This window comes from Semicossyphus pulcher, unplaced genomic scaffold (genome assembly GCF_022749685.1).
Source record: "Semicossyphus pulcher isolate SPU_LCO1_2020_fin unplaced genomic scaffold, fSemPul1.0.p SCAF_28, whole genome shotgun sequence".
Lineage (NCBI taxonomy): Eukaryota > Metazoa > Chordata > Actinopteri > Labriformes > Labridae > Semicossyphus > Semicossyphus pulcher.
In genome coordinates, this window is record NW_027211702.1 from 5,992,501 (window position 1) to 6,007,916 (window position 15,416).

At 43.7% G+C, this 15,416-nt stretch overlaps 1 protein-coding gene across 1 annotated transcript in view; it reads right to left on the reverse strand.

The window, feature by feature from the left end:
* The window catches only part of dcc (DCC netrin 1 receptor), a 291,775-nt gene that overhangs the window by 36,941 nt on the left and 239,418 nt on the right, over positions 1–15,416 (reverse strand). The window contains exons 23-25 of the mRNA XM_069677215.1: positions 9,686–9,848; positions 7,795–8,018; positions 7,421–7,537 (exon numbers count right to left, since the gene is read on the reverse strand). Coding sequence (XP_069533316.1) covers positions 7,421–7,537; positions 7,795–8,018; positions 9,686–9,848 — 504 coding nt within the window. The remainder of the gene's footprint in view (positions 1–7,420; positions 7,538–7,794; positions 8,019–9,685; positions 9,849–15,416) is intronic.

A 15,416-nucleotide genomic window follows, 5' to 3' on the forward strand; every position in this document is an offset into this window, starting at 1 on the left:
AGATCGTAAATATTGAAGATGTTTATCTGAAATCGGAGCATCCATGATTCTTTCGCGCAGATCGGGGGAATAAAATCACTCTAACATCCGTCACACCGCAGGAACATCTGAGAGATCATCTTTAGAACATCAGAGAATCAGGACTTTGCTTACTTTTGTCTGAAGGAGCGAATCAGGTAGCGTGTACCCCGCCGTGTCGGTTGTTGCACGACTTTAAAGTCATGCTGATTTGTTCTAATTGATTCATTAACCTGAAATTAAATCATCAGCAGATTATTCATAACATTGAACTTTTCTCTCACTGTTGTTTTTAGTCTTTAAAAATCCCAGGAGACACAGTTTCACAAACGTGCTAATATCGCAGATTTTAGCATCATTTCTTCTCCTCTCTCATTCTCACTGCTTTCCTGTCACTGAGAACAAAAGATGACGATGAACCTTCAGGCTGAGCTTTCTAATGGAAGAGATTACAGCTGATAAAAGGCCGTTTGTGGTGCGATTACATCCTCACTGGTTGATGTTGTTAATCATTTTGCATGTCAGATAAAAAGAATGAAGGTGTTTGATGCCTTTTTAAACAGTGTTTGCTCTTGTTATTCCTCTAATGAGACTTTTCTCTTACAGGAGGAGGAGGACAATCTTCTATTAGATGTAAAAACATTTAGTTGTTCTCATGCAAGCCAGCAGGAACGGTTTAAAAGCTTCTCAAAATTCAAGAAGAAAAGTAGCAGCTAGTAGAAAGTAGAAAAAAAAGCTTTGAAAGAATTAATGACGGAGGAGAGGAAAAGTCTTCCTGACAGAACTTTGACAAAAAGATCAAATAAAGTAAAAGTTATGAAGCGTGAAACATGACAGGAAGTGAAACGGAGAGAAAAAGTAGGTCCGACTGGAGGACGGGTCTGCGTGTTGGCTGAGGAAGCCTGAAGGGTTTCCCTGCTTTACTGTGACCCACATATCACACACACACACACACACACACACACGCACACAGGAGTGCTCGTCACATGCTTGAAAAAATTATCAGTCACCCGCTGACTCACAGCCTCCAGAAATGAAACACGCAGCGTCGTAACCTCGTTGTTTCCATTCAGAGCAGCAGCTTCAGTTTGTGACACCGGCAGCAACAACAAGACGGGGAGAGGAGCGAAAGGAGGACGCGGAGACACAACGACTGAAGACTGACGGAGAGCAGGTGAAACTTCAGCTCAGAGTGATGCACACACAGTGACACACACACACACACACACACACACACTGCACAGGCAGAAGGCAGCAATTAGACGACGTGTTTCCACACAGACTACAAAATGGTTCATGGATGTGATGCGGCGTCGCTGCTGTTCTCACAGATCCTGCAGAGATGCTACATCAGTCTGTCGATGACTTAAAGAGGTTTCACACAGACAGACGTGTGGGTGTTTTCCAGACAGCTACTACCTCCATGAATCCAACCCACAGTGTGAGGGAGCTGGCGGGGGGTGTCTCAGAAGTCTGACACCATCACTTTGCCTGGTTATTTACAGGTTGCTCCGCTAAATCAGGCTAATATATGGTAATCAGGTGAAAACAATCCATATACTTCTCACCCTACAATGTTCGCCCGTGGTCTACCGAACACAAGAAAATAATTCTGGTCAAACTAACAGTGCTTTGGGAGGAGGGATGAAAAGAGGCCCATGAGAGAAACACCTTGAGGTATCAGCTCCTGGTTCAGGGGTGCAAGGACAGGCGTGGTTGTTCCCTGTGGAGACTGGTTGTAGAGGTTTCCCAGCCAAGTCAACCTGGCGATTGTTGTCAACTCTGGGTCTGGATGAAGGAGCAAGAAACCAGCAGAGGAGGCAGAACGAGCCTCCTGCTGGATATGAAGCAGGCAGGAGGAGGGAAGCTGGAAGCAGAGGGGCAGTGATTTGGCCACCACTGCCGACCCACCAACCAGAGAGTGTTGTGGTTAAGGGTCGAAACACTCAGTGATGGTTGGGAACAACCTGATGACATCTGTTCCTGGACTACTGGTACCTTGCACCCCAGCAGGCGTATGTCACAAGCTTAGTTTGTTCTTTCAACACAATTTAGGGATTTATTTGTTAATCCAGGGTTGTTGCGGCCTGTGGCCTTTTAACACCGCATTAGAGGATGGTGCCACAATTCCAATGAAAAGTCAATAAGAACCTTTGTTTTGATGTAGAGAAATTAATCCTCTTAAAGGTCTCTTAAAGGACGTAGTAAAAGACACATGCAGTGCGTCTGGGGTGCAGGTTTGGGGACGATGGATGTGTCACACAAACACCGGACTTTCACTCAGGGGACGGGGGTTTAAGTCCCAAAGTCAACCCCAATCGTTTTCTCTAAACATACTGCAAACCTTTCCCAATAATAAAGACATGCATTGTTTCCATGGTGCCAGCACATCATTTAAACACATGCAAACACCACATAGTGGTGTGCAAGAACCCCGGGGCGCTGGTTTAGCTCAGCTGGTAGAGCAGGCAGCCAGAGGCAAAGTCCTCGCTGCATGGGCTGCTGGTTCCACTCCAACCTTGGCCCCACTGTCCGATCCACAGACTGTATAAAAGATGGCCGACATGACAGCTCCCTAAACCCTCTCTCTCGCCCCCTGCAGACTGGCTGCAGTATAGCTCATAAAGCCCGCCTCCTCCATGTTAACAGATGGGACATGAGTCAAACTATAAAATCAAAATACACGTCAAATACATTTTTCTCAAACATGGTTTCTGTCATTATAGTTAGTTCTTATCATGCTGATTTATGTACAAATGTTCATGTTTATTTGATGCTCTAAAAAGGGGGTGTGGCCTCATGATTGACAGCTCTGTGGACAAATCAGACTCAGGCAGCGTTCTGTTCCCGAGTAGCAGAGTAGAGGAGGAACGGCGAGAGGAGACGTAACTAACACTAACACTACAGTCACTGAACTTTCCATAAGCGTGAATATCCGCTTCAGACCGACACAAGAAGCTGTTCTGCTGCAGACTGAGCCCACCTGAGGGCTCCAACATGGCAAGGACACCTGAGGGCTCCAACACGCCAAGGACACCTGAGGGCTCCAACACGGCAAGGCCTCAAGGTAAAGGTGTGTTTTGGGTAGAGGAAGGGGCGGGGCGTCGATACTGCGGCTCCACCAGCTGCTCTCTGCTGCACACACTCTGGATACAGATGAGCAAGACGGCAGCGCCCGCTCCAGGCAGATGATGGCATCACTTTTGTACAACGAGAGGAAGTGGAGACGTTGTCCTTCTTTTTCTACAATCATTGGTCCTATTCAGTTTTTCCTGCTCCACCCACAGCTCATTACCTGGATCAGATGTGTTCAGCCAATCAAGAGCTCAAAGGCACCAACTCCTGATCCAATCCCAGCCGTCACAAATGTGAGAGTATTCAGTGTTTTGGGACAGCGGCAGAGAGCACTGAGGCTTAATCTCATCAGCCGAACAGCCGTGAAGTTTGACTGTTGCTGTAACGCAGCGGGGGTCTGAACAGAGCTGCAGCCTGAACAGAAGAGACTGAAGAGTTCCTGGAGTGTTCTTAAACCAAACAGAACTTTGAAATCAGCTGGACTCCTCCATCAGAGAGCTGCAGACATCACAGCTCTGTGAGGCTGGAACATCTGAAGGAAAGTCAGAGTTTCTGATCTGCTTTCAGTCGCTTCAGAGGTTTCTATTGTCACAGTTTATAACTTTAGAACTTCAAATCCAACTTCTTATTTCACTTTAATCTTCTAGGTGATCGTAGAAGAGAGACATTAATAGATTAACACTTAACGTGAGTGTGAAGGAAAAATCAAGTGCAGCATTCATTTGTGAATGTTGAGCCTTCTCAGGTGTTTTTACAGGCTAGACATGAACAGACATTAGCTCGAGCCTTCTTTATGTTGGAGCTGAAAGTCTCTTGCATTATCACGCCAGCAAGTTATAAGTTGATTGATGACATCAATAACAAAATACGTGCTTAAAAAACAGGCGAAAAAATGCATCAAAATGGCCGCGGGGGAAGTTTTGTTTCATGATCCTGTTTAAATTGATCTACAGTATAAACTATTAAAGCTCGAGCACTCAGCAAAGGCTTCTGGCTTCTGCATCATTATTCATTTGTTCGTTGTGTGATATAAAACATGGTGGCACAGAGCGTTGCAGTCTTGCTGTTGGAGATCTTTGTTTGTGTAATTCTGATCTAAATTATAAAGCATAATGACGGCGGCCGACAGGTGCAATTGGGCTGCAACGGCCCAAACGATTCCATCAGAAGAAACAGGCTACAGATTAAGAAACACATGCACAAAAAGTCCAAAACAAATGCAACGATAGAAACATCCTGCACATGAGAAAACGTGCTGCTAAAGGCGAAACAAATGCTTTAACATTGAACACGCTGCAAACACAGAAACGATGCAAAACCAAAAACACACAAACCCAGAAAACACACGCAAAAGAAAAATGCTGCAAATCCAGTCAAGACAACTGTAGTGCTCCAGGCCTGTAGGGGGCGCTCAATGGAACTTACTAATATAGGTTTTTTAAGATTTTTTTGGGGGGCCTTTTATGATTTTATTGAATGAGAGGAAAGTGGATAGAGTTGGAAGCTGGCTGAGGGTGGGAGTTGAACCCGGGCCGACGCATCGAGGACTGTAGCCGCTGTACTTGAGCCGTGCGATTTAACCGCTGAGCTAAACCGGCGCCCTGGAAGTTTCTTCTAATGGAAATCGGTTGGGCCGTTGCAGGGTCATTTCCCTTGTCGGCCACCGTATACATATAAGCCAGAGCATGACGTACAAAACCATCAGGTTGTACAGATTTGAGTTACAGCTTTGAAGAACTCTCCAAGGAATGAATAAACAACAAGGAAACACAATAAAACAGACTATTTTTTCTATTTTCTATTGGAGATGAATCAAAATGCCTGGAGACTCAAATATCGTCTGTTTCAATACTTTTATGAATGATTGCAGTTCACTGACTTACATAACCTTTTAGCTTAGGTTGTAAAGATTCTATAGATATAAAGATGATACGATACACCAAGAAACGCCTTCACATGAACTAAAAACAACAATGCTGGATACATTTCTAATGCAGACCTCTCAGGTTTAAACAAAGTCTGATTTCAAACGTCACGTTACTGCGTCATCAGAGTCGCTGCTGGAGAACACAAGCTTCTGATGTCCTTTCATCCGGAAGTGTACACACACGTATGAACCCGTTCAGACACCGTAAAGTGACACTTAAAGTGAATTCCGGTGTTTTGGGGTTAAAGAAAACTTGATATTCCCATCTGACGAGGGCTCAGAGAAACTCTCTGCTCTCTATGTCTCTTATGTTTCTTAAACTCTCTCTCTCTCTCTGCTGGTCCTCAGATCTTCTCCCTTTCCTCCTCTGTCCTCTGAGTCTGTCTGAAGGAACATACAAGCTAATTATCAGCGTGAGACAGTGTGTGTGTGTGTGTGTGTGTGTGTGTGCTCCCTTCCCTCAACTTCACTTCTGTCTCTGCATGAAAGACTTTTTACATCTAAACCACTCAAAGAAGGACAGAGAGGAAACAGAGATGTGGTGTGTCACCCTAAGACACCCCACTGCTGCAGACGTCTCAGGAGACGCCCCAAAAACCAAGAAGAAGAAGAAGAAGGGCCCATGATGCTCAACAGTTTCAGGTCATGTTGGGTTGGGCCCTGGACTCAGGAATCTGTATTTAATGAGGAACTGTGGAGCCGTGACATCACCAAACATTCAAAGAACCAAATGTGGATTTAGATTTGAACCTTTCTAAAGGAACGTGAAAGTTATAACTTCCTGCTCGCTGTCAGCTCAGTTTGGGTTCTAAGCCTTTGCCAACCATCATAATCTTATATAACACAACATGATCTTTATATACTAGAGTCAAAAACACCTGAGACCATTAAACCACCAACAACTGATAAAAAAAGATAAGGTTTTGTACCTCAAGCTAGGTCGTAGCCCTGCTAGCATTGTGTCTCCATGGACTCCAGCTTGGACAAAAATATCTCAACAGCTGTTGGATGGATTGACATTACATTTGGTGCACCCATTGAAGACCCCCAGAACATGAATCCTGTGGACTTTGGTGAGTCTCTGAACTTTCACTTTAATGCCACAGTGACATAACATTTAACATTTGTGGTTTTGAGTGAAATATCTCAACGATTGGATTGATTCTGTTTCTGAAAGGGATGTTCCTCGCAGGATAATTTGTAATCACTCTTCATCACTTTTTATCTACAGCCATCAACAGGTTTAGATTTCAACATGTGCAAACTATGATTTTAAACAAAGACTTGGAAGACTGACATTTCTTTGTTTTAATGCAAATTAGTGAATGTTAACTAACCAACAAATCTAAGATGGTTAACATGGTTTACTTAACACCTGCTTCACGTCAGCATTATAAAACAAAACACAATGTTCCTTAAAGAGCAGCTCCAGTCAATGCTCTGCTTGAAATCTCCTCCTTCTCCCTCATTAAAAATCCCTAAATCTGCATAGGCCCCGCCCACTATGCAAATTTTCAACTGCCCCCTCCATCGCGAAAACAAAACACGTCTCTGACATCGTTTAGTGGAAACTTGTTGAAAGTTAACTTGTAGTGAGTTAGCAAACATTACGATGACCGTTACAGCTGGCTCGCACATCGCTGAAGTGGTTGCCATAGGATACATGTAATGATATGCATAGTGTTGCCGCGTCCATCAACAGGATTGGCTCCTTAGGTTTGTGACATCACAAACCTGCCAATCTGAATACGTGTTGTTCAGCCTGTCCTTGGTACACTGCAGTTTAAAAGCAGACAGACCCAGCCATGGAGACGACTGCTGATGTCCCTGGTATGTCTTGTAGCACATGTGAAACACCACACTGGATTTTCACTGGAGGGGTCTTTAACATCATGTCCAGGAAGGAAAACCCAGGTTTGTCATACCTAAATTACTGACTGTCAGGCATTAGGGCTACTCCAATCTGCTCTGTTTTTCAGTTAGCGTTAGCTAGTTGAAAGACAGACACCACCGAGGGAGTCTATTATCATGGTCTTGGTTGGCTGTTGGGTAGATTTGCAACAAACTACATAAAATAAGACAGCAGGAAAGTAAGATGGTCAGACCACCATCTGTAACTGTGCAACTTTGAACGTTACAGCTCCGGCTGAAAGTAACACAAAGAAGATTTCACACAGCGTTTTCTCCACCAGTTGTGCACCCTTAAGTGACATTTGTTGTTTGGGAGACGCACGTGTATTAAAGCTATCTAGCTAGCATACTGATGTTAGCATTAACTTCAAAGCATGGTTGTTTCTCTCTCAGAGCCTCTAGACATGGCTGCTGAAACCTTTGAGCAAAGATACATTCAGTTCCTTCGAGACCAATGCAAACACACAGACACACAGTTGTAAGACTTACGTGTGTTGCTCGGCTGTGAGTCCATAGGAATCATCATTTTGCCTCGTGTTCCCCTCCTGGCAGCCATGGAGCGGTCGAGAGTGGATATGCTGCTGGACGCCTCGTCAGCATCGGCTCCTGCAGCCAACAGGAATTCATACATTTATCTCAGGTCTTAAACTTTTAAAGGAAAACAATAAAAATGGAACGGTAACTATTTTCCACTCTGACAAAAGATCACTGTAAATCAATCAGTTAGCACCATAACGATGAAGAATAAAAGCATGCAGATGAAAAACAGCCAAACTAAGGACTTATTGTTGTCGTATTTTGTTGAGCTTTAACATGAAGTCTGCACCAAAGAAAGAATCAATAAATCAGCATCCGTCCTGTACCTGAGTGGCTGCTCTTGCTGCCCATCTGGCTCTCTGATTGGCTGTGTGCCACCTGGGGGAGGTCCTGGCAGGACTGGATGGGCGAGTCGTGTCCGGACGGGGCGACACTGGGCGCCTTCTCCATGTTCTTCATCTCCATCTCCTCGTGGTGGATCCAGAGGTCGGGAGGTCGCAGGTCCTTCTGGCTGCCCTTCCTCTTACTGGCGCTGTGGCTCGCTCTCTTCCTGCACAGGCAAGGACGTTAGCAGGTACAAGAAGAAGAAAATAGTTATCAGAGAGATTCAAATGTCTTCTCTGATAGGCTGGAACACAATCCGTTTTGAGGGTCAAATATACTGGATAATAAAACAGAACTAGATTATACTGGCTGAAACCTCTGATTACAAAATAATACCAATATAAAGGTCATGACCTTTATTATAAATAAAACAGAATGACAAACCTGACAAACTGGATTATGAAATACTACCAAGTGAAACGACACAAAATGGATTAAAGAAAGGAACAAAGCTAAACCTGACAAATGGGATTATAAATAGCACCAACTGAGAAAGAATTGGGTTGTACAATAAAAAACCTGACAAACTGGATTATAAAATCGAAACGACGTGAACAGGATTATAAAATAAAACCATCTGTACAACATCCTCGTTCCAACACAGCAGCCTGTGACACAACGCTTCAGAATATGATTATGAAGGCGTCCCTCTCCAGCATCTGTTCGGCACCTGCAGCTCACTGCGGTCAAGTTAGCAAATAAGAGTGAGCTAGTTTAGTATTATTCAGTGGACAATTATAATTAACATGTTGTCACGTCACTAACTTCTTTACATACCATAAAATTCTGAGCACTTTTAATACATTTTTTTTCATCTAAAAAGCGGGCTGTGTCCTATATACCGATGCGACCAATAAACCAGTATAAAATGCAGAGAGGTACTTTCGTGTGTTGCGGTATTTTACCCAGACGATGGCGCTATAATCCAGCTAAAGCTTCGTCACTGATATGTGCTGTCATGATCGCCAGTGCAGCCGCCGCACTCACAACAACCAACGTTACTGTAGTGCTCAGCTAGCGCACCGGTAGCTAGCAGGACTGCTAACTCGTCACGGTGAAGACAGATGGTCGGCTGTAATTTGTGTGTTTTGAATGTGTTTTAAATGAAAATAAAGTGTTGAAATAACTTTAAGTTAAATTAACTAACTTATATTAAGTTTGTATTCATAAATAGCTTTAGAAAACCTTTTAATCATCTGGGATACAAAAACAGACGGCGTCTTATATTCTGGATTTTACGGTATCTTAAAAAGAAGTCAATATTTACTGTGTGTGTGTCACATGGAAATTGAACCCCAATCTCTTTGATGAAAGCCCTGTGCTTGTTTGACCCACCCATTGCCAACCAAACACTGTCTCCATACTTCTTCAACATGACTTCAATATCACATTAAACATTAATAAAAACATGAACCTACAGCTTCATATTTTGATGCATTTGGCTGCTGAGAAAGTCACTGTTATTAAAAAAACACTGCCTACTAATACATTGTGAACTGATTATAAATTAGACTTACATTTCTTACTATTGGTAATGGCCTCTGTATTCTGTGGGTATCTATATAGCTCTGTTTATCACTGTGAAATATTTCTGCAGTCTGGCATGGATGAAACCTGAGATTTACTGAGTGGGAAGTTTTTCCTTCTCCAGATTTCGGTGGATTGTTCCGGATCCTTTTTGTTTGGTAGCATTTTTCAGACGTGTGTCGGAAACACATTTGGACTGAATTTCAATTAAAAACACAAACAACCAGGAAGGCCCATCAACCATCTGCCTCGTTACTCCGACATCTGTTCCCCACCATCATCCCACAGATGAATAACACGTCTTACTTCCTCTGCTGGGCCGAGGAGCGCCGGGTGCAGATGAGCGCCACGATGACGACGACCACCACGGTGACGGCTCCCACAGACACCACGATGATGACCAGGAGGTTACTGTTCTTCTGAGGCGTGGCGCTGCCGTGAGGAGGACGCATCTGACCAATGGGAGACTCTGAAAGACGCAGAAAAAAGAGAAATGTGTTGAAGCAGCAGGTTTCTTGTCTGTATTGTTTCTTATTTGAATTAAGAGTTTAAGAATTACGAAAGTTAATGGCTCAGATTTTTCATTTTTGTATGGATTACTATAGGGGTGAAAAATAAATTGAACTTTCATTATTATACGTATTTTAATATGTGATAAACTCACTGCAAAATACCAATAACAAAAAACTTTATGTACACACAGCATGCATTCACACTCAGCCCCAGCTAGCCGTTAGCCACCCTGAAGTGATGCTAGGTAGCAGAGAGGAGCGAGGTGAATGAGGTTGATGAAGAAAAACACTTCTGCTATCGGGAATTATTTTGGATTCAGAAGGCGATGTCTGACAAACACAGGTTCGGTGTAAAACCTGCAGAACACCGGAAAGACATAGGAAAGCGCTTACTGTTGCTATACGAAAGTTGTCTCACAGCACTTCCGCTTCCCTCGGTCGTGACCCTTAAGTCTGTTTTAAATCGCTCTTTTTTTCTTCATATTTGCTTTTATTCAAGGAAAGTTTACAAAGAAAAGAAAAACAAGCAGCAGCGTTAGCAGCAGCGCTACACCTGGAAATTGTACCCTCGAAAAAACGAAAGGATTAGCTTCTCCTCCGGCAACGGAAGTCCCGCCCCTTCTCTATTTTGATTGGTCGGTGAGGGAGAAGTGACATTGACGAGCACTGCGATCATTTCTATTGAGAGCCTTAAGTCCGTTTCACATTTGATTTGAGTCTCATTATGGCAGTGTTTGACTTTAGTAGTTTTAATTAAAGTTTTTATTTTACTCTTGTTTTGGCATCTTTCTAAATTGAAAAGCGAGATGTAAACATAATTATACTTTTGTTTTTTATTTTCCATCACAAATGGAAAAACATTTCAATTCATTAAGATCGGCAGCCATTAACTTCTACAGCAGGTGAAGCACAAATAAAGTCAATGCTAACTGAGAGGCCCTGTGTAACATGTGGACTTCACATTTACATGATGTTTTGCACTTTCTCTGAACTGTTACTTCTATTACAATTCCAAAATGCAACAATGAAATGTGTTGAAAACATAACTGGAAGCTAATCCACGCCTCTCATCACCCTGATGCTGTCTCTCCAGCTTGTACCAGCGCGTGTGTTCATCACTGTAAACGCTGCACATGTAAAATCCTTCAACATTTACTTTGGAATTTAAGTGACGTAAAAACAGCTTCAAAATAAAAGCCTGCTGAATGAAACCAACAGCCGTTTCACCGGACTGACAACACAAAGCTGCTGCTGCTGCTGCTGTACAGATCAATACACAGCGCGCGCGCGTGTGTGTGTGTGTGTGTGTGAGAGAGAGGGGACTATGACAGGTGTAAAGGGAGAAAGGGGAATTGATGACACGCTCTGTCATTCATTAACTCGACCTTGAAGCAGAGAGAGAGAGAAAATAGGAAACACAGGGGGAGCATGAAGTCTGGATGGAGAGGAGGAAGAGAGAGAGAGAGGAAGAGGAAAGATGATAGAGAGGGAGGAATGGGAAGAGAGGAAATGGCGTGGAGGATAAGGAAAGAAAGAAGAGGAAAAAAGCTTGAGGGAGAGAAAGAGGCACTTCACCTCTCTCTCTCTCTCTCTCCCTCCATTCAGCGTCTCTCTCAATGAAAAGCACAATCCATCACGGCTTACAGCTGCTGCACAGGGAGCACAATACTACGCTCCTTTCTTTTCTCTTTGCTCTTTGTAAGTTGGGTTTCATCATCTTTCTGCCTCTTCTTTTCTTTAAGAGCAACCTTTTCATTCTCTTTCAAACTGAAATCTGACTCTGTGCTGACGCTCGCTCCTGGTTTTAAGGTGCAGTGAGAATAAAGGTCACAGAGGTCATTAAACCATCTCCAGTCTGCAGCTGTTGAGTTATCAGAGGAGTCGGACGTATGGACCGGCATACTAATCACTCTGCTGTGTCAGAGAACAAGACCAATAATTAACTTCAGTCATGGCATCCAATTAGAACTAATATCCAACACTGATTGGTTATTAACAGCGTTCTACAGCCCGTTATTGTTCAATAACACACGGCTGCTTTGACAAACAGACCACAGCTCTGATCACAGACTCTGGAGAACCACATCCACTCTTAGCAGCAGAAGGAAGTCCAGTACATGCAGCATAACGTCAGCCCGTTCACTGAGGCAAGAAAGAGATAAAGAGGAGCTGGAAGAGTTCAAAAGACACAAAGAGCCGGAGAACAGAGGGATCAACAAAACCGAAGAAGACATGAGAACATTAAACGCGGTGTGGACTATGGCAGTGTACAGAAAGTACCGCGCTAATGCTCCTGTGACATCTTTCACTGAAACGGAGCAAATCTGGAGGATGCCACCCGCTTCCAGCTGAGATGGAGAAGTGTTTCCGTGGTTGCCGTGCTGGTGCAGAGGTGAAGGCTTGGAAATGGAGATGTAGGCCCTTTCTGCCATCAGTCATCGTGGGAGGTGTCGACTCTGAAGTTCCATGTGAATTTCTCCATGAAACAGCTGCCAGGAAACAGACTAAACATCCTGAGGCACTTTTAATAATATCAGGAGACTTCAATCATGTGAAGAAGCAACAGGGATCATCCACTTCATCACACCTGGATGGACTAAAGAAACAGCGGTTATGGACGGCTCCTCTTCGCTGCAGGACGGAGAGATATAGAAGATCTTTGTAGCCACGGCCATCAGACTTTTTAATTCTTCAGTAAATGGTAGATGAGATGCCAGACAGTGAATTTCCCTTTGGGGAGCAATAAAGTTATTGTTATTGTTATTATTGTTATTATCTCTACAAACAGATACCTGAGCAGGCTACGGTCAGAGAGGCTCTCAGCTATCGTTTTATGATGAATTAGCTGTTTATGAATCTCTACAAACAGAGTTATCTGCCTGTGAATGCAGATTACAATCTGGTTTTAGTCGTCAAACCTCATTCTTGTGTCTCAGGTTGCCAGTCTCTCTGCACAGAGTAGCTTTTATGCAAAAGTATCTAGAAACTATATTATATTTGAACTATGTTAAAAATAAGAAAGAAATTGTGCAAATGTGAGCTGAGATATTTTTAACTATATTGCTTGAGTGGTGTGCAGCTCTCAGCACCTGACAACAGCCACCTCCTCTGGAGAGGATGGTTACAGAGTGAAGAAGCTGTAGTGTTTGTGCGTTTCAGCAGACACACTGTGCTGCACAAACGACCTGCTGCAGTCTCCACTCAGCTCAGTGCTGTACAGACTGTAGAGACGTGACGTGGTGCACGGAGTCAGAGGTGAATCTTCTCTGTTGGTAATGTTTCGAGCGAGAGGATGCTCCGCGACATAAAGGACGACAGCGTGTTAAAGATGAAATACGGGGCAGCTGATGAACGAGGCTTCGCCCTCGCCGACCCGCCATAAAGCCGGAGGGGGGCGGAGGTCAGAGAGGACGATTTACGATCGCCTGTGGCAGCAGCAGCTACAACACACACGCTGCTCAGCTGTCCTCCACTGAGACACTGAATCACCGGCAGCTACAGACCCTGACCTCTGACCTCTCTGCGGAGGAGAGGTAACTGGACGGTTTGTCTTTAAGCAGAAATGAGAGCGGACAGTTATGGTTACGACCGTGATTTGTGTGTGCATAGTGTGGAGCAGGGAAGGGGAGAGTCACCTTTAACAAAACGCATTACACTGCGAACACACGTTTTTCTCCTGCTATGTTACAGGTACCCTGACCTCGTAACATCAGCACATGGATAATGTTGGGCATAAAGTCCCTGAGAAACAGCAACAGCATTCGTCCCCTCTGCAGGAAACAGAGGCTTCCCAAGTCACACTACAAAGTTTTTGTCTGTCGTGGAGCTAAAATCCAAACAGACGTCTGCATGTATCTGTTCTTAATGTGTTGGCGTAGTTCACAGGCTCATTTATAACACATGGTACATCTTTAAGGCCTACATCTGTCGAGATGAGTGGTAGTCTCACATGTCTTACTTTTTATTTCTTTTCCTTTTTGCTTTTATTTCTTCCTGTTTAATTTATTTTCTTTTATTGCTCTTTATTGCTTTTACCCTTTTTACTCTCTGCTGCGTGTTGACATCCCTTATCCTTCAGATTAGCTCAGGGGCTGCATCCTTCAAGGAACGTATTTGAAGGCTCCTTCAGAAGCGGCCGACAAATGCATCCTCATTTTCCCGGGTCGTAAAGGATCCATCAGGTGCATCCTTCGGGGCCCAACATTTATAGACTCATCGTGTGCCAATTCAAACAACATGTTGGACTCTGAAGCCGAGGCCAAGAAAAACACTTTACATGTGAACGTCTTTGGTTTTAACTCAATCGAATATCCAGAGATACAAATGTTAAAACATGAAAGGGGCCTTGAAACAAATTATCTTTAAAATAAAAGGTTAAAGTCGAGGTGAAATGAAAAATGTCATTTTAATCCTTTTAGATCACATCCCCGGTAACATTGTGCATCTATTTGACAATACAGGCAAAAAAAAATACAGAAAATCCATTTCTTCGTATTCTTATATCAAAATCAGATCATTTTTTCTTCCGGTAAAACAAAATTTCACGCGTGCTTACGTAAGTTAGCACCAAACAATTTCAACCAATCAATCTGCAACATTTAGCCGCAGAGCACCAAGAACGCTCGGTCAGTTAGCTAGCTGTTGCGCTGTGGAGAACGTCTGTCTACGCCCACTTCTCAACGATCAAATCAAATCCCTATAATGATATGTCCCGCCTGCACGTCCTGTTTCACTCGGAAATACGTCACGATACGGAAGCTAGATACTCTTAAAATGCCATTTCAGCTCGACTTTAAGTTACAAGATGTTAGTTATGATAGCCTGTTAGCCCACTAGCTATCTGTTGCTAGGCAACAGGAGCAGCGTTTGGTGACGCAAGGGTAAGGGCAGGAACAGCTGGTGACCCAAACAGGAAATCCTCTGTAGACCAGACCGACTGATTTCAGATTGGCCTGAGTGTCGATGCTACAATAGACTCATCCTCTACGGAGGATGCAGCCCCTGACTGTATCCTCGTATGGTCATGCTGTGTCGGCCATGTTGTTTGGGCTCTTTTCGTTGCAGACTGAGTTTCGTGTTTTTGCACTTTGTAAACTCTTATTTTAAAGTTGCTTTATAATTAAAGTTATTATGATGCAGAAAGAAGATGAATGCTTTTCCATATTTCTTTTAACAAGGCGAGGTCAAAACCTCGCATGTGGCTGACCGCCGCAGGTCAATGGGCGCTTTTGTGGGCGACACTGGAAGCATGGCGTGTGCGTGACTGCTGAGTCCTCACAGTGCTGGCGTGACGCGCCGAAAATGTAGAGAATAGGAGGTTCTGCTGTTTTTAGTGGTGAAAATGAGTTGTGATGAGTCTCTGACAGCAATGTTAACGTCTCTTCCTGTAGTCAGAGTCACAGCCATGGAGGGTAAAGTCGATCAACACTTCCGGTATGCTTTTTCAAAGTAAAAGCCCGAACTGACAACACAATGCTTTTATTTTGAAGTGTTTCCTGGCCGTTGTTGTTGTTATTTTTTTTCTT